Source organism: Gymnodraco acuticeps, unplaced genomic scaffold (genome assembly GCF_902827175.1).
Source record: "Gymnodraco acuticeps unplaced genomic scaffold, fGymAcu1.1, whole genome shotgun sequence".
NCBI lineage: Eukaryota > Metazoa > Chordata > Actinopteri > Perciformes > Bathydraconidae > Gymnodraco > Gymnodraco acuticeps.
This window is the reverse complement of record NW_022990545.1, coordinates 67,501-91,839: the sequence shown is the minus strand read 5'-3', so window position 1 is coordinate 91,839 and position 24,339 is coordinate 67,501. Positions and strand designations below refer to the sequence as shown.

Genomic DNA, 24,339 nt, shown 5'->3' with positions numbered 1-24,339 from the left:
CTTTGGCATGCCAAAAAATTGCCGAAGGACCTTGCGAAAGTTCATTTTCGTGTTGAATTCGTGTTTCAATTTTGCCCTTCGTAAGGCCATCGTGAGGGCATCGTGTTATCATCGGTGCCATCGGGCATTCGCCCCGATCAGAGTGAGGGCGAATGCCCGATGGCACCGATGATAACACGAAGATGACACGATTTGACAAGATGCCCTCACGAGTGCCTTACGAAGTTGCCGCTCACGAAGTTGCTGCCGGAGCCTGAGAAACTCCACCGGCGGTCATACGATGGCTTAAGATGCCCTCACGAATGGCCCGATGTTGCTACGATCACAGCCGAATTTGAACATTTCCTTTATCGTGTGTCCATCGGGTGTCAATTTCGGGACAGTGTGACAGGGCCTTTAGTGTTTCGAGGGGTTATTTAGGATGCTGAATCCATTTCTGACATGTTCAGAATCCAATATAGCTGTTCAAACCAGAAAGTGGCTAAATGTGTAATCCCGGTGCCGATTCTCATCCATTTTGGGTCGATTTTGAAGTTTTAGTGGATCATTTGGATTGGACAGATTGCTTATTTATTTGAAAACTAAAATACCTTTTGTGCTCTCCATATCCAATGGTCGCAACACTACTCATGGTCGTCACAGTGCTGGCATCTAGACTACAGTGTAGATATTCAAAGGAGCTTGGGATGCTAAAAGACGTGGCCCTTTCTCACACTCACAAACAGCAGCCAGTCTTTCACTTTCTCAGGTTTATTGTATTCGTGTCTTTGACTAAAACCAAGTGTAATAGCCCAACAGGGCAATCACACACTGACAAAAACTGCCCTAACACTTCCTCCATGCATCCATCCATCTCGTCATTATAGCCTTTTCCCCCCCCGCCTGTTCTTACTGTTGTTTTGTTCCCCCTCTCCACCTGCCTCTGTCTCCCCTGCTGCGCTGTGTCTCTCTCTGTCTGAGCCCTGGATAGTATTCCTCGTTACGCTCCGCTGCAGTGCATGCTTCTTGTAAAAAGGATAAGCACCATGCTGTGCTCTTTTGATTTTATTTTTCCTCCTCGCCAGCTCCAGCCTTGTGAGGCCTCTTCTCCTGTGTCATGGCTATACTGCTGCAACAACAAGGCCATGCAAGCGTCCAGGGAATAGACCGAGCCAGTTGTTCCTCTCCATAACCTGGGGTTTAAACTGTCCCAGTGATGGAGAGGAACTAGAAACTGTCATGTGTCCAGCTGCATGCTAAGATTACATTTACACCGGTCTCCCAGGGCGAGGTGGAGATTGGATCAATTGTCCTTTTATTGTAATTCCTACATGGATCAAAATGGGGAGAAACCGTGTGTTGAATGTCTTTCACTTGTTCACTAGAGTGGTGAACAAGTGGGAGGTGATTATAGGTTACGATGCTCCTCTAACAACCAACCACTATAGAAATGGCTGACAATTAATTTGTCTGGAATCTGTAGTCTGAAAGGGGAATTGATTGACAAGAAACCTAAGCCACTTTCTCTTCGTAATGCCCTGCACTCTATAATGAAAGTCTTTTGACAAGCAGAAGCTCAGAATGAGGGTTTCCAAATATTACGAAAGAAAAAAACATGTTCCCATATCCAGTGCATGTGGATGCATTTTCTTATCAGTATTCAGCGCCTACAATCTCCTTTATTTTAGAGCAGCTTAACAAACAACATACAAACATATTTTGTGCTCTATTTCCCGTATTTATCTCATAGAAGAGACCACACTTTCAACCATATGTTGATAAACAGTACAATTGTCCGGCCATTCTTGCATTTTCTCTGGGACATTTTCAGTAGGCATTCTTCTTTTGCTTTTACACTTCTTTTCTTTATGCTCACAGACATGCTATGTACTGATAGAGGGAAAATAATTCAGAAAGTAGAACCTCCTCAGATTGAACTTTACTGTATTTATCCTGCAACGGGTGTATGTAACGATGGTGCTCTATCTTCAGGAATGCTTCAACAATTGGAGCTGAGGCATTTCATGTTATTCTGCAGATAGACACCCAACAATAGTCCCTCCTAAGGGGGTGAGCCACAATGTTTTACTCTTAAAGCTTCTGCCAGCAAGGACTCCTGCTGTATCCCTTGTCTTTGCAGAGGATGAATCACTGGGTGAGGAAGCCCCCCCCCCCCCCCTCCTCTGCTTTCCTCTCCTGAGAGATCTTGGCCACTGAGCCCTTGCACTGATTACTCTCGTTACTTAATTATACATTTGGACCCACCGCACTGGCAACAAAGGGGCCGCTGTGCCTCCATTGACCCAGCTCCCTCCTCATTGTGCCCGGCTCTGAAAGGGAGTCAAACTCAATAAAGAGGGTCCACTTAAATATGTTGCCACAGGGACTTAATTGACAGATTGAAGGCAGTTTTTTCACCGGGGGCCCTCTCCCTTTCTATGAGGCTGTTCGCTTGAATTGCTCTTCCCTCATGCATCCTGCTGTGAGGTCCAGTGGGAGCGGCCTGCAGCTCCAGAGCTCCCGTTTCCTCAACTTCACTGTCTATTGTCTCCGGGGAGAGGGTGAGCAGCCAAGAGCATTCAGCGACAAATCAATGTGGGAAAAGGAAGCATGTGGGTTGGGTTTAAGTTAAGAATGTGGTTATGTTTACCAAGGAATTAAAGTTCAAGTATCTCAACTGACTGAGGATAGCATGTGTGTTATCGTCTGATGAAAACCCAGTGGTGGAAGAAGTACTCAGATTGTATAATTAAGTGACATTAGCTGTACTAACATGTATTTATATCTGTGTATAATGTATATTTAGTTGTTAACTTGTATTCTGAATAGTTAATTTTGGGAATCTGTAAAGTAACTTGAGCTGTCAGATAAGTGGAGTTGACTAAGAAGTTAAATATTGCCTTGCAAAATGAAGTGGAGTACAAAGTAGTTTATTTTTATTGTATTATATATTTCCTATTTTGAGTTAATTATTTTTTGCAGTATTGTCAGGACTGGCAAAAAAAAAAGGAAGTCGGCCATTTTGAATTTAATTTTTCCATTTATGCGCAAAACTTTTCCTTCGGTTACCAACCGATTAGATTCATATTTACTACTATTGTTCAACCATCAAAACAGTTTGCCATCTTTTGCTAAAAGAATACATTACCTAAACAGAATAGAGCAGGGGGGTCAAACTCAAATACACAGTGGGCCAAAATAAAAAAATGGGTACTCGTCGAGGGCCGGACTGGTTCAACGTTTATTGCAGAACTTATTGAAATGAACTTATTGCACATATTAAACCTGGAACTAACAAAGCTTAAATGATTGCCTCTAAAAACAACATTAAATAATCCGTTGCATTCATTTCTTATGGCTCTATCTGCAGCTTCATTTCTTATGAGTACATTTTTCCACAGGCCAACAACAGCTTCAACAAAACTATTTCCCTCAAAGAACAAACCAGACATGCCCTGTTGTCGTGAGAGAGAAAGTGCAGAAGGAAACATCCATTGAACTCAGTGTGCTGCTCTGTGATGCTAGTTCAAGCAGATACTTGGCATCTCATCTTGGGTGCAAGGTCATCAACGTTTGGGCTCAGGCTCTGAGCGGAGGAAACCCTCAGGATGGAGTGAGGGTGTGCGTGATCCAGCGGCGGGCCAGATCTAATAGTTATTAGAAATTATCCTGCAGGCCGAAATTAAATCCACCACGGGCCTGATTTGGCCCCCAGGCCTTGAGTTTGACACATGTGGAATAGAGTATAAACAAACATTGTTTATTGAATTCACTTTTATTTGTATCAAACATTTTCAGGATTTCTGTCCCCCTATTTCACTCATTGTTTGTGATTTTCTTAATCCTCTCAACATAGTTTTTACATAGTTGTAAACTCAACCTAGCTTTGAAAAACTTGTTTAGCTTGTGAGGCTGAACCTAAGTTGTGTATAGTGTCTCAATCAGTCCAATATTGTTTTTCGGCTCAAAAAGCAGAAATGAAAGGCTGTAATGTGTGTATCTGCAGTATATCACTGTCAGTTACAAGGACTTTTTCCCTCTTTTTGTAAAGGATGCATATTTTCCTAAGACATTTGAGCTTGATCACAGTGTTTGAATAGTCAAATTACTTGTGAAATGTTGGAGAATACTCATTTCACTTTCTGACTGAATAGAAGGTCATTTGGCCTTTGACCATGCTATACAACTCTCATTTCAGAGTATAAACTATCTTGGTGTTTAGTTTATTTATCTCTGTAGATATTTTACTTAAAAATGCATTTAAAATACCAAACTTAATAAGCACTGCGCTTGAGTATTCAGATAAACTAAACCCTGTCTGTGTCCTTGAGATATAATCGTCCAATTTCAAAGAACTCTTATGCCCCGGCCACACGAGGACGAAAACGGCTAAACGCATAGGATTAACGCAAACGCAATCGCAAACAAGCTTCCGTCCACACGCAATAGTTATCCGGATAGTGTCTGCCCACACGAGACCGCTCCGTTTAGCTCCAACCGCTGGAGAAGCTGCAGTACATAGCAGGAGCCTGTACGTGGCGCTGTAACTTCCTCCACAAAAGCAGCGAAGAAGCATGGTTGTCATGGTTGCCCTTCTGTTTATTCTCCGCGGTGGGGGCCGAGGGAACCGGGCAGAGTTTTTCGCCAGTCAACGTGAATTAAAGTTTAAACCTTCCGACTAAAATTATAAAAGTGCCGGTCAAAGGTCTTCTTTGTTATTTATTGAGCTTTAAAACAAATGAATAACGACTCTATATAATATAATAATAAAATACACGGAGCCTCTCTTTTTCCTCCCTCTCTTCGGACAGCGTCAGTGTCTGTCTCATGCAGCAGCTGATCCAGTAATGAGTGACCCGGCCGACAGTAAAAATAAACATATTTCTAACTAGTTTAGGTAGTTTGAGAGGTGTCTCTGTCCTGTCAGATTAGACTTCACTCGCGTTTATGTCCATATCGAGAGAAAGATAAATAATCTGAATTCAGTGTGCAGTTTACTTTGACGCGGGGGTGAGCGGCAGAGGTGGGGAGAGGCGGGGCTATTGCGCAATTATTATCAGAAAATGATCGTATAGGGCGTACACACGGAGCCGTTGGACCCCCAGAGCGTTGCGTATGCCGTTCTTTCCACCTTGGGACCCGTTATCGTTTCCGCAGTCGTTTAGTGCCGTATTCGGTCGTCCTCGTGTGGCCGAACGGTCTATATGACACTAAACAGTAACGCAAACGACCGTTTTCGTACTCGTGTGGCCGGGGCATATACTGTAAAGGCTAAACTGCAGTGGAGTGAAAAGTCTTTGAACGGGCTCTTCGTAAAACAACCCAGTTGTATTTGTTGTTCATCTTTTGTGAAGTTACAGCATTGAATTAGCTACAGACACAGCAGAATGGCGTTCTGTGCTGAAAAACTCTCTCAGACTCTCTCCTGTCCCTCTTTATCCTCTGCCGTGTGCACTGAAAGCTGTCAGGGAATGAGAGGTTGAGCACAAAAATAACATCTGCAGTGATGATGGGCTACTGGGGGGGGGGAGCCAAATGAATAATTCCTTATATTTCCTGTGTCTGTCTCTTTTCTGTTACAGTGTGACAGCGAGATTGACATTGACGACAAGGTAAGACTGCTTTCTCCTCTGTTCATTCACCCACCACATGAAGTGGCTGAGAGTTGTGAATAACAAATTCGAGCTCTCGACTAAAGAAGGCAAACAGTCAAAGTGTGTTGTTGGCAAAAAGAAAGAAAGATGAGGCCAAACACTGTTGATCATTTGCGTCTTACAGAGCGAGGAAGTGACAAAGAAAGTGCAGAAAAGGAAGAAGCTGTTTTTATGTATTAGTTTGCTGTTTTGAGGTGTAAAAACACAAAGCATTGATTATTTTTGGAGCACAGTATGTCTAAATGTATCTTAATACGCCCTATCCCAGATCTTATGCTTACTAGTTGGAGTTTTCTAAATGAATGGATGTTTTGACCTCGATCTGCCTGTTCCTAAATGGTTTTCTATATCCTGCGGGATACAGTCATTTTAAAGGCTGTGTCCATGAATAGGTGTAATATGGGTCTAATAACAGTTTAATATGGGTATGGGTCTAGTAACAGTGTAACAAGGGTATATCATTGGTATAACGTTGGTGTAACATGGGTGTAATGTTGTGTAATACGGGTGTATTTTAGGTGTAATAACAGTTTATATGGAGTTAAAGGTCACCTATCATGCTATTTTTAGGCAATAGCATACAGTAGGTATCAGATATATAAAAAACATGTCTATGAAGTGTTTTGCTCAAAATACCAAACAGATCACCCATTCTAGCCATGCCTCATATCCCTCTATTTCACTTCCTGTTTCAAAAGTGCTGATTTGGGGTATAAAGCTTAAAAAAAAAAAAAAGGAGGGGTCTGAGCTCATGCGGGACCCGGCAGCTACTGTCTAAACTAAATACTGCCGTGATGAAACGCCATATCATGGATTATCAAGGATTCTCTCTGAAACAGTTTGGAGCTCAAAGGCTTTCTCTCTTGCCGGTTATACCACAAGGTGAGTTCCTTTTTACTTCCTGCTTCTTCACACACATGCTCTCCAGTACAGGTTAGCTCTGAGTGTTAGCGATGCTAATGTAAACACCGACCATATTACGTCCAAAACAGTCGGGCATTGTTTCTGATAGCAACGTTTCTGATTGGGCCGTGGGTCCACATTTCAGATATTACGTCATATCGGACGCAAATCTGGATCAGCTCCGTTGTAGCACCGTTTTTAGAGATTTGGGTACGGAGGAAAAGTGAGAGGGTTTTAGATTATGACGCTGCGTGAGTTCCCTGACACACCGGGGACAGATGTTTATGTATAAAAGACATCAAAAAGTGCATTTTGCATCATAGGTCCCCTTTAATGTGAAAAACAGGCACAGATAATTTCCCCAAATATGTGTATGTGCTTTACCATTTAAGGGTTAATCTACTAGATAGTAACGTAAAAAGATTTTGTGCTGTTTGAAAAATTATTTTAGTTCAACATTTTGGAAACAGACAGCTTTTTTGAACAAATTAACCTTATCAAAGAAGGTGACTGAAAATAGTAGCTGCTAACTTGTTCAGTTTCCATTTTTTCCATTGGGTGTTTAACATTTAACTGAAATGCAGACAGAAAAGTCTCAAACATGGAAAACTAAAACTAGCATTTTCAACCAATCTTAGCCATGATGTCATCCAGTATTTTCACAATTTGACAGATGTGGCCTTATCAGTTTCTCTTGTGTGTATTTGTTGATGGCAGACTTGGAGGTGGTTGTCTGATGGCAGTATGGGTCTAGTAACAGTGTAACATGGGTATATTATTGGTGTAACATGGGTGTAATATGTTGTATTACGGGTGTATACTGTATACAGTTTAATATGGAGTTAATGTAGAAAAGAGGCCACCAATAATGCTTTGCCGTTTAAGGGTTAATCTACTGGGTAGTAATGTAAGAACATGCAAGTTAAACATTTTGGAAACAGACAGCTTGTTTGAACAAAGTAACCTTATCAAAGAAGGTGAGTCAAAATAGTAGCTGCTAACTTCAATTATTTTTCCATTGGATTTTTTGCGTTGAACTGAAATGCATACTTGATTTCGCTTCAAAAGTCTCAAATATAAACATGAAAAACCAAAACTGGAACTAGCATTTTCAGCTAACTTGGTGTGCTTGATAAAACTCATTTTAGCCGTGATGTCATCCAGTATTTTCAAATGTTTTCCATTGGGTGTTTAACTGAAATGCAGACAGAAAAGTCTCAAATATAAACATGGGAGAAAAAAAACTGGAATATCATTTTCAACTAATCTTAGCCGTAATGTCATCCAGTATTTTCACAATTTGACAGATGTGGCCTTATCAGTTTCTCTTGTGTGTATTTGTTCATGGCAGACTTGGTTGGTTGTCTGATGGCAGCCACCTGGTTACAAGATGAAATGCCTTCAGGGAACCTCACGCCTTCTAATTCCTCCACAGTTTAGCAATTACTCCCTGGTAAATGAATGAGATGGCATGCCTAATCTCCTGTAAGCCTAGCTCCCAGTTCTGTGGAAATGTCTGCGGCTCTCCCTATAAATAATACATTGATAGTAGGCCCAATTTGCATTAACTGTAGCCTGGCAAGTCAATAGGCTTTTATCTCTTCATTGAAGCGAGAAGCAACCGAGGGCGCTAGCTAGTTGACACGACAGAGAGACGCAGCAGCCTGTCAGTCAACATACGGCTGCCTGGCATCACTGTGGGGGGGCAGAGAGGGAAGTAAGGTAGGGGGGAAGCTCTCAGTGTTTCCTTTGCAGGGTTTGTTTTCCTTCATGCTCTACCAGTGACTTGAGACTTGTAACGTTGCTATATGGTGTCACACATTTTGACATCTAATAAAAGTTTGATACTATGATACTAAACAACACTACCAAAAGGAAAAGAAGAGACAAAACAAGCATTGTTGAGGCGTTTTTTATAGAAACTCAGCAGTGTTGTTATGTTGTTTGTGAGCCGTCAGCCGCTGTCTGCTCCATATTTGGCTTTCGGTACCATTTATAATAGCCAGTTTTGGTGAATTATCCGACATTCTGCCAAGCTTTCAGCCGTCTGATTGTCAAATTTCATACCAATTACTACTCGGTCCACTGTCAAGAGTCACACTAGTTTGGCCTTGTCAGACATTTTCTTCTCATACACTGTTTATCAGTATTTCATAAAGTCATATAGCATTATAACCATTACTGCTTAATACAAATTAATACTGAAGGCAATCTATGAAAATGACTAATGTGTTTTACTAAAGTCTTTACACTGTGAGAATAATACTGGGTTGACTGTGTGAAGAAAAACATGCTACCTAAAACATTAATGTCAATGATAATATCAAATTATTGCTCATAGAAAAGCAACATAACCCAAAATAGCTGTTCTGAATTGCTGCTAGCCTACATTAGCGTTGCATCAGCAGCAGCATGTGACGAAAGAGTGATATTAGAAGAAATACTTGAGTGTAAAATCAAAGCAGACTTTAGAAAACCTATTTTCTTAACTCCATTTTGTTGTGAAGGGCAATAACAAACCTTTCATAACATAACAACACATTAACATTGTCTAGTATTGTTATAGTCTTGTTTTATGACATAAAATACATCAGTAAATACGAATCCTCGAAGCTTTTATGTATCATTAAAACGGTGGTTGCTGACAAGTGAGACTGCTAAACGTCATCACAACGACAATAGTCCGCTGTTAGCTATGGTCGCATGAAGCCATGTGACCACCGCTAAGCTAACAGCGGACTATTGTCGTAGTAATGTAGTTCGTTTTTTACCATAACTTTTTACTGGTGCCGACTGCAATTATCCTTTAAAGATCTTAAAGTGGTGGTAATATGGGGAGATAACCCTGCTGAAATGGAAATGTGATAGTATCTGTGTGTTGGCCACAGATCTTATTTCCTGCAATATTTCAAAATCAAATTGGGAAATAGTATTGCTTTTTGTCAAGGGACCCCGTGCCATGCTATCTTCCGGGTAGGCCTACAAAAATACGTCATCTCTGCACAGTGGCGGTTCTAGACCAATTTGACTGGGGGGGCCACTGGGGGGCCAGTTATTTTCTGAGGGGGGCACAATAAATGCAGGACGAAAAAGAGAACTAGACAGTATGAAGTAATTGCGCATAAGAAAACAATGCAATCCAGTTATTGGTATTTGTTTCAGTACACTTATTTATTTCAGAAAGATCTTATAGTTATTACTGTTAGCTTCAGCTTAAGTTATAGTGCAATGTTTGCACTAGCACCATATTTATATAAAAATAAAGGCAATGAACAGTTACATCTCTACTTTACATAAGGGTGTCTGCACAATCCCACATTACAGCAACAAAATCCTGCGGTTTTTGGCAAACCGAGTACAAGAGAATATACATTTAAAAAAAAAATAATAATACGTTTCATTGTTAGGGGGGGTCAGAGATCAGTGTTAGGGGGGCACTGGCCCCCCCTGCCCCCCTAGAACCGCCCCTGTCTCTGCATCACTCTATTATTTAAGCATGAAGCTCGCGTTGATGTTGTTGTACTGATTGTATTGTTCCATTCCCAGAAGAAGAGCTATTCATAAAACAAAAGCGTTCATTTGTGGCCAACAGGAAATGTAAATGAACAAAAGCATAATTTGAAAAACAGGTTGTGCTGTTATGAAATCTTTGAGGTTTCACTGTTGACGTACATGTTTTTGCCAACAGTGCAAGAGAACATCTGGATTAAGGCTAAAGCAGCGCCGACCTTTTTCATTTCTCAGAAACACATTATTTATAATCAAGTTGATGACCAGAGTCGGGAATCATCCGTAGAAAATTGCTCAGGAACGAAGAAGAATGGAAAAAAAAATAATTTGACAGGCCATCACCAAAAACAGACGGAGACACAAAAAAACGATGGTTTAGAAATTGGGTTCCAAGAGGAGAAAGACAAACACTGTCATTTGTAATTGCCCGCTCTCAGGATAAAACGACAGCGATAATTTTCTGCAACGTTTTGCTGAAACAGGTGCCAGCTCCTCCCGTATCTTCCCAATGAAAACAAAGACTCCCTTTCACATCAGATTACCAGCCACCTGAACACCCACATTGTCAGGATTTCACAGATTAACTTAATTAGAATATTGCTTCCAGGTGTGCCCCCGGGGTGCAATCAGTTACAGTGTATTTTGAATGAAGCTGACGAGCTGCCGCTACAGCAAAGTCAGTTTGGATTGCTGCACCTTGTGAAGCCTGACACACTCAATGTGTTTCCAGAACGTGTCAGAATTGAATTCTTCTTCTGAGATTGCCAGGTCATCTCCAGCTCAGCGCGAGGCTGTTGTGACGGGGGTCTCTATGTAGATTGGACCATGTCTTGAAGAAAACAAGCAATCAGAATCCCAGTGTTGTGTTCTCATCACTAGCATTACTTCCTGGGGGGGCATTTCGTCTGAAGTCCAAGATGACTCGATGTCTGACAATGAGAAGTATTCAGCCTTGACCTTGAATTGCTTATGGCTGCACCCTAAGGGAACAACCACATAATTAGGGATTCATTATGGTGCATTAACAATCTGTTCTGCTATTGGGCATAGCTACGCTAAATCAGATGCTCAGAAAGGAACCTAACCACATGTTGGGTAAATCGCTTGGCAATACAGGGACTAAGTGTTTTCAAGTCTGTTTGAGGCTGTGCTATGGAAATATAAACGTCATTCATTCTTTATTCTTGATCCAAATACTTTGAGCCACTTCAATTCTCTGTGTGACTGATTAAACTGTACGTACATGCCCCAGACCACGTGTTAGCTGTTGAGAGCTTCACAGAAAATGTGTTGAATGAATGGTTATGCTTGTGTAACGTTGACATATGCGGTAACACAACGTCACAAGGACAGTGTTTGATATTAATGTGATGAGTTATTTCACATAGATACTTGTATTTGGACCATTATAATCATGATTTAAAGAGGTCCTATTGTGCTGCTTTTTGAGGTTTTTCCTGTAGCGTGTTATATAGGTTTTGGTGCATGTAAATGGTCTGAAAAGGCCATAATGACTATGTAACACTCGCGCTTCTATTGGCTAGTGCTCTAACACATTGTATGAGATAGCAACTAAGAGGCTTGACATCTCTTAGCAATCACAACAGAGCCGGCCAGCTAACCAATCAGAGCAGGATGGGCTATGGTTTTAGACAGAGGGTGAAAAGTGCTATTTGCATTTGCTTAAAATAAGCCAAACCTTCGATATTTACAAGCCCTGTCCTAACACTATGTCTTATTCAAAGTGTTCTTGTTGAAGATTCATCCCAACCCCTCCCCGCTCATCCTGTATTCCATCAACCAGCTAATCCTGTCAACCTCTGACATGTCTGAGACACTCCAAGTCAAGACGGTCATTTTCTATCATTGGAGAGACAGAGAAACGAAATAGAGCGGGATTCATCCCTTCTCAGCTTGTCCATGCACTCTCCTGAAGTGTCATCCTATCTCCATTAGGCCCCACTTTCCCATCCACACTGGCTCCTCCAATTTCCTCTGAATTCTTCCTCCTGTGCAAATAATATAGTGGCTGTCTGTCTGTGTGCGGAGCGTTAGCATGAGCTGCTAATATTCTCAGCAGCCCTTAACACAGCGGCCCCGTGTCAGGTGTGTTTTTACCAGGCACTACCATAGCCACAGAGGAGGACACCCAGGTCGGCTAATTCCATTTGGTCCTATTTGCCGAGCAGTCACTCAGCGGAAAGTGTATCTGTCTCTGGGGGAGTCTCCGAGGACCATTACCACATCCTGTCTATGAGCTCTTCTATGGCTCCGGTGTACTCATCTGCCAGGGCGGCGCACAGGTTCTGATTGACACATTAATTCCTCCTCTACCCCCTTATCTTCCCCGCTGTGTGCAGAATGAATGCCGTATCACCGCGTCGTAGCGTCTCTACCGGCTTATCAGTAATGGCTCGTCAGCTAGTGGTATCCTCCCTGCTGATATATTCGGGGGAGGGGTTCGCTCTGAGAAGTAAGCAGTGCACCCACAATGAAAAACAAGCTAGCTGTTGGAATTCAAACAGATCACCACCGCTACTCTTGTTTATCTATTTATTCTTCAAATGTTCATCCTCCTCTGATATTCTACTTTTTATTTACTGCCTGCTCTCAATTGTCAATTGTCGTTTCTACTTCCTCTTCTCAGTCGCCATCTTTAAGTAGGAAAACATCAACAGTCATATATATTCATGTAGGTGTGTCCACTCTCCTCCTGAAACCCCGCTGCTTTGCAATATCCAGATTGGTCTCTGAGAGTCATCACATTCAATAACAAACAGGCCACCCACCAGGCCGCTGACAACCGTAACCTTTTTTTATGAACGGGGAAAAATGGACCGGCTTAATGTTTCGACACAAGTGATCATCCGTCCTCATCTCTTTAATGAAATTAGATTAAGTGCACCTGGGACGGAGCTTAGAAAGCAGAATGCCTCGCCACCTCCTTTAATCTAAAACCAATTTGCCAGTAATATTCCTCTCCCCCCAGCTTGGGATTCGCCGGCCCCGATTCAAAATGGAGGAGGAACGAGATGAGACGAGAGCTGACTGGTCGCATTCAGCTCCCCACAGGCACTGTGAAATTAGAACTGACACCGGCAACACAGGCCTTAATATGGAGATGTCATTTTGCTCCTCTTGCTTTTGTCTTTCTCTCTCCCTCCTTTTTCTCTTGCGCAGTTCCTTCTCTATTCACTACTGTTTTCAATATGTCACTAAGACTGAGAGTTAAACAAAACAACAATAGCAGGAAGAACAATAAGATACATCTTAAAAATATTGAGGTTAACCAATCCCTCTTTGGTTTGGATGTAAGGCCTTAAATAGGCCCTAGTATGCTTTTTGGTTTTTTTCCTTTGCTGTGTAGTGTGTTATAGGTTTCTGTGCATGTAAATGGTCTAAAGGCTAAAAGTCGCCCTCCCGTCTGAAACGCCTCCATTGGACTCCCATGTTTACTTCTGAACCATAATGACATCACTAAGTCACAGTCGCGCTTCTATTGGCTAGCGCTCCAACACATTGTACGTGATAGGCTAAGTTGCGGGACATCTCTTAGCGGTTGACCAATCACAACAGAGCCGGCCAGCTAACCAATCAGAGCAGACTGGGCTCTGGTTTCAGACAGAGGGTGAAAAGAGGTGCTGCAGCACAGGCGGTGCGAGAAAAATAACTTTTTGAACATTAAAGCATGGAGACATGTCCCAGTCGAGGTACAAAATATAACTATGAACCTGAAACTGAGCATCATAAGTCCTCTGAGTACATTTCGGGGTCAAGATTATGTTAGATGATGACTTCTAGCTTTTAGATTGGTCAAAAATAAACAGTATATGTTCCTCACAAATAGCTATTGAAATGAACCTGGAAACATTTATCTCTCTAATTTATTTTGAGCTGTTTGCAGCATGCTCTCATTTCTGGTAACCCCCAGATCATGTGCTCGGCAGTCTTTTGTTTCCGCGGTTGTCAATCTGTTATGCATTTAGTTCATATGTGGTTCATTTGGATTTGTCTCTGATGTAAGGAAAGGATTTCTTTACAGTTTGTATTGAGTGTTTGTGTACAAGCTCAAAGGGAAGTTAGTGTAAGGGCACACTCAGCGGTGAAACCCAGCCCCAGTGCATGTTGGGAAGAAGAGGAGTGATGACGGAGAAGAACTTGGAGCTTCTGCAGGGCCAGCCAGCAGACACAGCCGACTGACATCAGCAAAGACTGCTTGTCACTAGCAATGCATGTCATACAGTCTTGCAGGGACAGTCAACATGGCCGTGGCGTCATTGATGTGGCACCCAATAGCCCGCTGCAGATTCTTTCTTAAAGGTTAGCACTGATGTTGGCATTGCAGATTAAAATAGAATGGTTGTGGCAAGCAAAACCACGCCAGCCACTCAGAGCAGGGGAGGTATGAAAACACAACGCAGCATCAAGACTGTAATCTTCCTCCCTTACTGCCTCCGCTCACTGTTTGTGTTGGCAGAGAGTGTTAATCGGACAAATAGTCGTCCCTTTGTTCTGGTAAATCATAACCCTCTGTCTTCCAAACTAGTGCTCTGCTCACGCTTCACGTCACCACTCTGCCGTGTTCAACAGCTTGTGATTATTGTTATTAAGGAAGTTATTGTTGCCTGGATGAACACCGGGTTTCGGTATGTGTTTTTCCTCCACCTCAACCAGATCCATTTTTTGAGGTGGTTTTCCTCACACACTTTTGTTCCCACCTGAGAGCCCTGGTTCTGTAAGAGGGGAGTTTTCAGCCACGGCCAGGTGACATGCTCGATTGGACAATTTTCTGCTCGAGATGTCATCAGCTCAATGATACAGTGATAGAGAAAGCATGGCATGCCATATCGAATAAGACAAGTTGTGAAGTATTACACCAGCTGCTGTGCTACATTAGAGCTACCTGATAATGATGCTGTGTCTCAATTTGGAGACTTTAATACACTGCTATATCGTAAACTGTGAACATTTATGCAGTGTGTACATTTTTTGCTGGTAGTCTTGTCTAAAACCGCATAAAGCTGCTTGGCTCTCACTGGAAATGACAAATGCTGAAGCTAGCCAGCTAACTAGCTTGCAATTTAATTTGTAGCATTAGCAAGTCTTTAGAGAGTTATGATTTCACCCATTCAAATTAACCGTTGCTCTTTGTGGTATAATGGCACTTATATTACAGTAAATTATTCATGTACACATTTTGTTTGTATAGTGCTGTCACTGTGTTTATTTTGCTATGTAGCCAAAATGGCGGACGTTTAGGTTACATTGTTAGTGCTGTGGAGAACTATTGCAATTGTTTTGATGGCTTTCATTCCGGGTGTCAAACTCAAGGCCCGGGGGCCAAATCCGGCCCGCGACTTCATTTTATGTGGCCCCACAAGAGCTTGCAAAGAATATAATATGTTTATTATACTGTAACATGCTACTTTACAGAAGCACGTTGCCCATAAACGACATGTCCCACAATGCATCTCAAATTAGACTTTTTCTCAGAATTTGACTTTTTTTGTCAAAATATGCCTTTTTTCTTAGAATTCGCCTTTTTCTCATAAATAGATTTTTTTTTCAAAATGTCACTTCTTTTTTTTCAGAATGTGGCTTTTCTTTTAAAATCATATTGTGACATTCTCACTGAAGAGACTTGCAATTATTTGCCCTAGACTTCTGCTTTCAGACGTAGTTAATTATGAAGTTATTACCCTGTCCGATAATAATCCAATGCAGAGGCAATAATGTAATATAATACGTTATTTCATATATATTCAATATTTATATATGTCTTTTTATATAGTCTTAAAGTTACAACCGGCCCTTTGAGTGCAACCATAATGCTGATGTGGCCCGTGAGTTTGACACCCCTGCTTTACAACTACATATAGTCATTCAATATGTCCAACATTACCATAAAATAAGATTAGTGTGTAACATCATAATAATAACATCATCTACCTTACCTTTTAAAATAATTTGATAACCAAACATGATATGAAACATAAAACCTGCTTAAACGAATTAACCTGAAACCACTTTATGCGTAACGTGTTTTGAATGATGTACTCTTACAGCAGTTAATGTGCATCCATGTAATAGCAACTAAAGCAAAACACATCTTTAAGCAGTTGTTGGAGGCAGAAGTTAAACAAGCAGCTAAACTGACTAACCCTGTGCACAGTGTGTGTCCACTGTGCCCCAAAGCGGTGCACAGCATTCATTGTTTTTCAAGTGGCCTGTGTTTGAATAACAATCCGAGCACTATATACATTTTTCCACATGAGTAATAAAAGTAAAATTGACTCCATATTGGGTGCAGATGTTCTGTGGAAAGAGTAAAAAGACACAAATGTTTTTGTGTACGTGGATGTAAGATTTGAGTGTTTCTGATCGTGCATAAACATAATGTCTAAGTGGGTTTTTATTCAATAAACATGGTTGGAGTGTAATTACTTACACATGTCTTCTGGCTGGAAATGCAAGCCAGACTTTGTGTGCGTTTAGAGCTGGCGCACCAAGACTCGTGTCGTCCTGGCTTTGGCTTGTCTGCACAAGACTTCGTAATGCAAGAAGACTTGCTTTTCCTCCACAACAAAAGGCATCTGCAATCAGGGATAAATATAGAATTCCCTGTTGTTATTAGGAATCAGAGCCATTGGGGATAATGTTTCCCTTAAGAAGTATCGCTTCCTCTTAGGCCAGGAATACATCAGTAAATGGAGCTTAGGTCCACTGTGGCTGAGAAAATAATGTTTAGAGAGCCTCAGACAAAGGGCCCAGTCAGCTACGTAGTACACGAGTCATATTTTTGGTACAAATTTAACAAGGAAAGACAACACACATTCATCATGGTGTCACTGGTCATTGTTATGTCCTGGGGCTCTGTATTCTGGCTCCATTTACGTAACATTTCCTCCTGAAGCCACGTTTCACAGCTTTGGATATTCAAGGGGAAGGATCATCTGCCACCCTCATAATGGTGATGATGGACAGTGAAGGAAGTAAGCATTAAGTCTGAGCTTCTTCTGCCACCCACTGAGAGAAGCATATTCCATCTTTCTTTTGCTAACCACTTGAGCATCTCCAAGTCAATCTAAACACACGGATGCCTGTGGAAGGGCTGGTTACTGCCAGACCTCAAGCCCTGCAGGCCCTCACGTCACTCGGGCTCTGGAGGGAACTTTCCGTGGGCGAATGTGTATGTGATGTGGAAAGCCGAGAACCCCGGAGAGCCCGCTGAGATCAGGCCCAAACACACAGGGGCCAGCTGCCTTCAATTAAGCCAGAAACCCCAGCCCCTGCAGTTCCTTATGCACAAAACCAGCCGGCTTTGATCTGCGCCAGCCAGGGGAAAAGGTACAGGGCTCGAAAGATTATAGGGAAAAAATAATCATTGTATCAAAGGGTGCTCCATAAAAGTTAACAGGGGGATTTTTAGGCTCAAGGGGGCAGCGGGAAGCAGGTATTAACGACGGCTGTCACTCACGTTCATTTGCCAGTTATTTCCCATAGCCTTTTCACTGAGCTTTAATTAGTGGACACACCTGGTCCTTCTCCGACGTTAACCGTAGAATTCTCCCTGCCACTTTAGTTTTAATGGGCACGTTAGATCAATTCTGAGTCATGCAGAGCGCATTGGCAAGACTGAAGCCGATATGCTCGTCAGTTTGAACCACAGAAGACGTACTGCGGCCCTCGGATTTGAGTTTTGCAGAGGTGGGAAGTAGTGGAGTACAAATACTTCGTTACTGTGATTAAGTTTTACTTTACTTTGACTTCTTACATGTTGAACCCAAATACCTGAACTTTCTACTTCTTACATGTTGAACCCAAATACCTGTACTTTCTACTTCTTACATGTTGAACCCAAATACCTGTACTTTCTACTTCTTACATGTTGAACCCAAATACCTGTACTTTCTACTTCTTACATGTTGAACCCAAATACCTGTACTTTCTACTTCTTACATGTTGAACTCAAATACCTGTACTTTCTACTTCTTACATGTTGAACTCAAATACCTGTACTTTCTACTTCTTACATGTTGAACCCAAATACCTGTACTTTCTACTTCTTACATGTTGAACTCAAATACCTGTACTTTCTACTTCTTACATGTTGAACTCAAATACCTGTACTTTCTACTTCTCACATGTTGAACCCAAATACCTGTACTTTCTACTTCTTACATTTTGAACACAAATACCTGTACTTTCTACTTCTTACATGTTGAACTCAAATACCTGTAATTTCTACTTCTTACATGTTGAACCCAAATACCTGTACTTTCTACTTCTTACATGTTGAACTCAAATACCTGTACTTTCTACTTCTCTCATTTTCCAAACAGCTGGTTCCTTTAGTCTGAATGTGTGTTTGGTGGCGTGATCATTATTCTTTAGAGTCATTGCGTGCCTATTGATTTGAACACGATCCGTGTATCCATCATTTCCTGGTCTTCTCTAAAGAAGAGGGACCAATGGAAACGTTGTCATGTTGCCGTTGTTCAGCATGGAAACATTCATTAGCTAACAATGACATTATTGTTGTATTAACATAAAGGGAGGTCAGGTACTCTTTAAAACAGCTGCTAGTTATGGGTACTTTTTACTGAAGTACATTTCAAATCCTCTTTACTTTTACTTGAGTCAAGAAGTTTAGTCAGTACTTCTACTTTCTACAGAGTATTTTTAAACACGAGTATCTGTACTTCTACTTGACTCAAGGATGTGTGTACTTTTGCCATCTCTGTTGGAGCCAAAGACAGAGACCAGCATTAAAACTTTCCCCCTGCCAAGCGACACAGACGCAGGCGGCATGGGCATCCATTAAATTAATTTGACTTCATTAGTGCGGACCTGCTAGGCCTGGGGTGCCCACAGAGATGCCAAGGGGTGGGAGGTAGAGGGGGGGTGGTTGAGTGGCATCAGCCGCTGTGCTCTGAGGAGAGCGAACACATGGCACTGACAGGAGGAATATGGCCCCAGTTCTTACACCGGGACGGCTGCCAAACAAAGGCAACATGCGTCACTGGCTTTAGGGGAGCTCAATCAACACCCGGTCGGAGCATTAAGTCAGTCGCTAACATCAGTGAGGAGCCGCGGGTCGCTGGGCAGCCTGCAGGTCATGCGTGTGCACACAGTGAATGTGGCGGCGTGATATGATACAGAGACACTGCCAACGGGTTGACCTACTGCCATCACCTTTGTGTCTGCTGCCAGAAACACTCATGTTATTAGCTTACAACACTCACATGTATCTCTTGGTAGTGACTTACAGGAAGGATACATGTCAGCATGTCCATAAAAGAGGTTTGTTGTTGTTACTTTTGACTGCTAGGTGCAGGGTTGGGAGGGGTACTTTTAAATGTATTCTGTTACAGTTGGTAACGACCTGAAAATACATGCAATTAGAAACCTAATCTAATTATCACAATATGTTAGAGTATGCTTTCTGTTACATTTGGATTGGCTCAATATCAAATGTAATACAAATACATACATGATAACACAAATTATTTAAAAGAGAGCTTTAACTTTGTATCTAAAAAAGATATTTACTGTACTTTAAAAAAAATGTTCAGGCAGTAGTCTATAGACCAGTAATGAAAAACATGACCACTGCAGTTTAATAAAGTGTGTTTTTGTAGTGTGTAAACACAAGCTTGGTAATATATTGTTATTTTTTATAATGCATTGTAACATTGTAATCCTGCTACTAATCCCCATTTTTTAAAACGATTACATCTATTTGTTTGTAGCCGTCTAAGCAAATACCTTTTCTTTTGATGATGTAATGCTTTTACATGTACTCCGATAGTCCCCAAGCCTGCTAGGTTATTGCCCCATGTGTAACACACAATCCTATGCAGTACCGATGTGCTGGTGGTCAACTGGTGTTTTCCTGGGGTTAACTTTATTAAATCCCAGGTAGGACTTAAATCCTGCGTAAAGGATTGCGGTTCATTATATTTGCATATTTTCCGTCGGAGCACATTTGGTTACAAGATGGCGATAGGTGAGGTCTTGTAAGATTAGGCAAGGCAAGTTTATTTATATAGCACCTTTCAACACAAGGCAATTCAAAGTGCTTTACAAAAAGACATTAAGACAATGGCATTTAAAATCAGTCATTAAAAAGAAAAGCTAATAAACATTAAAAGAAAAAGTACATGGATAAAAGTTACAGTGCAGTCTAAGATATCCATCCATCCATCCATCCATCTTCTCCCGCTTATCCGTGGTCGGGTCGCGGGGGTAGCAGTTCCAGCAGAGAGCCCCAAACTTTATTTTCCCTGGCCACATCAACCAGCTCTGACTGGGGGATCCCAAGGCGCTCCCAGGCCAGCGAAGAGATATAATCCCTCCACCTGGTCCTAGGTCTACCCCTTGGTCTCTTCCCAGCTGGACGTGCCTGGAACACCTCCCTAGGGAGGCGCCCAGGTGGCATCCTAACTAGGTGCCCGAAAAGATATGAATAGTTCAATTAAACATTAAAAGAAAAAATACATGGATAAAAGTTACAGTGCAGTCTAAGATATGAATAGTTCAATTAAAAGCAGCGGCAAAAAGAAAAGTCTTCAGCCTGGATTTAAAAGTAGTCAGAGTTGCAGCGGACCTGCAGGTTTCTGGGAGTTTGTTCCAGATATTTGGAGCATAATAACTGAACGCTGCTTCTCCATGTTTAGTTCTGACTCTGGGGACAGAAAGCTGACCAGTCCCTGAAGACCTGAGAGATCTGGATGGTTCATAATAGCAGGATTACAGATTAGGAGTCAGATATATTTCTTCTTGAGTTTAAGGAAATTTAGAGATGAAGGTTCACTTTATTTTGTGTTGATCTGGATCTCTTTTCAGCCCAGTTGCATCCAGTGGCTAATAATACATATAGAGTGGCTTTACTCATGCAATATACTTTCCTTTTAGCCATATACCTTCAGCTTAACAACATGTGTACCCTGCCTGCAGCCCCCCAGTCCCAGGTCTGCCTGTGTAACCTTTAGGCAGCTACTGAAGCTGACCCCAGCTCAGCAGGGAGCCGTGCAGCTGATAAATAGAGAAGTGTGGAAATAAATAAATAATGGTGGGCATTAAGTCCGGATAGGGCTGGAAGGTAGCCTGAGGGGGGTAAGTGTTCTGTCTGACAGCAGCGAACACTTTGATCAGAGGGCCCCGTCTGAAGATGCCTTCCACATCTGCACAGGGGGAACGAGCTGTAAACTGCCAAGAAGCATTTTAATGACAGTTGGATTATAAAATGAAAGAGGGCTCCAGATGGCAGGCAGTGCAGCGGCTGCGGTTCGGGGGGAGGCTGTTTAAACTGCTTTTTTATTGATAAAATATGGGGTGAAAAATTGCGCAGAGCTTATTAGGCATCCCGCTGTGATGTTGCTCAACTGGCCAAGCTGTTCACCGTGGCCCCCGTCCAAACATGCCTCCATACATTTTTAGCAGTACCTTTAAATCTGTAAGATCCCTGCTTGTTAAGTTCACCCAAAACCCCCCACTCCGTATTTGTCCTTTGAAAGACTTGCTTGTGTCCTTTCTTTTCACACCGGCGGGATGAAAGCGGTGTGAGCATCTCGACACAGACTGAGGTTGGAGGGGGCTTCACACAGAGCATGCTCATTATCGTCCGCCAAGAAGCAGAGTTTAGCCCTTAAATAACTTAATTCCTGCATGATTTCATTAGCTTTACTCTCCCAGTGATAAAATGAGACTAGCCTTATTAATTCCAGACACTGTGGTTGTGCTTTCCACCTCGATCCACAGGGTACCGTTCAAAGCAGAAATACTGTTCTGGGCATTGGCATTTAGTAACTGGCTGCCAGAAGGGGGAAACAGTTGGACTGAGTGTGAGTCGACGAGCATGTTGAAGTAAAATTGCATTAATAATGAGCTGCATCAGAATATATTTCAATAAGAGAGGTCCTTTTGGCCCTCTAGAGAAGTGTAAGAACAAGTAATACATTTCGATTCAGAGGTTAAGGCTTTATCAACAAACATGCATATGCATGAGTATGTCGGCATGTGTATACTGTATGTGTATATTCAGTATGTGTGTATACTGTATGTGTATATTCAGTATGTGTGCATACTGTATGTGTATATTCAGTATGTGTGCATACTGTATGTGTATATCTGGGTATTTATCTCTCGGTTCAGCCTTTGGTAGAGTATGTTTTACTATGAAAGCAACGAGTATAATGACATGGTGAGGACTTATCCTTGCCCCAATATATATATCACAGTCTTGCTCAAAAAGTTATCTAAATCTAAATATATATTTTTTTTTTATTATTATTTGTGTATGCTATAGCTTTATTAATATTTGTGTTATTTTATTACCATTATAGTTATTTTTGTTATATTCAAATTATGTTTTAATCGCTCCCGCTTATATGAGGTATGTTTTTTTTCCGTTTTTTTTCTTATTCATTTAAAAAAATAAAGAAATGCACACATTAGAGAAAAATGCATTGATTGATTGTGAGTTACGTCAGATCAACTAAGTAACTAAGTAACTAACTCTGTTATTAACTCTACAGTAAATTGGTCTCATCTAGTGTGTGATATAGAGCTTGAGATGTGAATAGACCTGATTCAAAAGCTCAGGGGAAAAAAGATAATGGCCTGAATAATAGTGTTAGTGAGTGAAAGCCATCTTCCCTCCTTCACAGTCCATACATGTGAGATGTATGTTTTTCTCTCCTTTCACAGAGACATGTTGTCATCCTCGCTCTCACTGCTCATTTAAAACCCATTTAAGCTGATAGGACGGTTCACTAAAACGTTGTGGGGATGGCCTTCCAAAATGGGCGCCTGGATTTTGTTTTTATACCTTCAGAAAAAAGTCGGCCCCCAATTTATATTCCATAACTACCACTTGAAGGCCGACCCGCTGCGCCCCCTTTCCACCCGCCACATCAAAGACAATTACTGTCGACATCACATCAAATTACAACTGTTGGTTTGCTTGTTTGTCTCGTTATGTGGCTTAAAACTGCCATCTCCCACCGAGGGAAGGTCCCCTCCCATCTGCCCACCCTTATGGGTCCACACACACACACACACACACACACTACATACATCCCCTTTCAGCACAGAAAGGAGAACGGACAGGCAGCCGACAGCCTAATGGACTAATTTGTAATTGCGAATGAGAAAAAGCTGAGTTGTTGGACGTGTTATAATTTGACAGAGAGTGGCAGCTCTAAGCTGGACAATGACGCTTCAACCACAAATCCCCCCCCCCCCTTCCTCCCCCTTCCTCCCTCCTCTCCCTCGCCTTCAAATGCTTTCTTTCTTCCCCTCCGTGGAGATTATTCAGAAAGGAAGGTGATGGGAGAGATGCTTTCGGCACATTCTGCTGCTCAAAGCTCCTGGCTCTGTCATATTCCTTTTCTTTCCACCCACCACCCCCCTCCTTTGCTACCTTCACATGGATCCCATAGGATAGAATAGGGAAAGTATCTCACATGCGTTTGATGTGCAGGACAGATGGGGGGCTCGAGGGACTGTAAAAAATGAATCGAGGCTAGTAATAGGAGAGATGTTTTGAATCCTCTCCCCCATAAGATATTTATCAGAGGCCCTTAGTGGTGGAGGAAGACTTCAGAGTGCTCCCTTAATGTAGCATCTGACGACTAGTAGGGGGGCTGTTCCAGGAAGTAGTGCTGTAAAACAGGAGGGGAACATTAGCGGGGAAGTCTCTCAGGGCCCAAGGAGGAGAGGAACAACACGCAGGGCGGCGCTTTCCCAGCATGCAACACAGGACAGAGAAGAGAGGTGTACAAGAATATGTCCCGAAGCCCCCCGGCAGCCGTGACATCACACGAGGTGGAGAGCAAGACGTGCTCTACTCCCAACATGCTTTGCACTTTAGGTAGACATGGTACTTCAATAGTTGAGAAAATAAATAACACAAAGCAGAACCAGATGAAGAGAAGGCAGAGACTTTAGAAGACTTTCACATTATGACTTCATGGCTTGTTTTGTATTAAGAAAAATATGCTTTATGGTCCCATGTTAGACCCTTTATTCAGGAGATATTGCAATAAAGCAATATATTGGACCCTGCAAAATGTATCTTCTTAAACATACACATGACCTTTGACCTTTGGACGATTGGCTTAAAAACAATGCCTCCAAAGTTATATTCTTGTCAGGTTGGACAAGTCTTTATTTTATACGATTCCTTGTAATATCAGAAATCAGAATCAGACATTTGTCAGCGATACAGCAAAAGTGACAAAGCTAAAAGGCAAACAATAGAAAAGAGTATTGCTTAGCTATTAAATAA

General features: G+C 41.9%; 1 protein-coding gene across 1 annotated transcript in view; it reads left to right on the top strand.

The window, feature by feature from the left end:
* Positions 1-24,339, top strand: part of LOC117553419 (fibrosin-1-like protein) — a 391,517-nt gene that overhangs the window by 313,150 nt on the left and 54,028 nt on the right. The window contains exon 6 of the mRNA XM_034227323.1: positions 5,562-5,591. Within this exon, the coding sequence (XP_034083214.1) occupies positions 5,562-5,591 (30 nt within the window). The remainder of the gene's footprint in view (positions 1-5,561; positions 5,592-24,339) is intronic.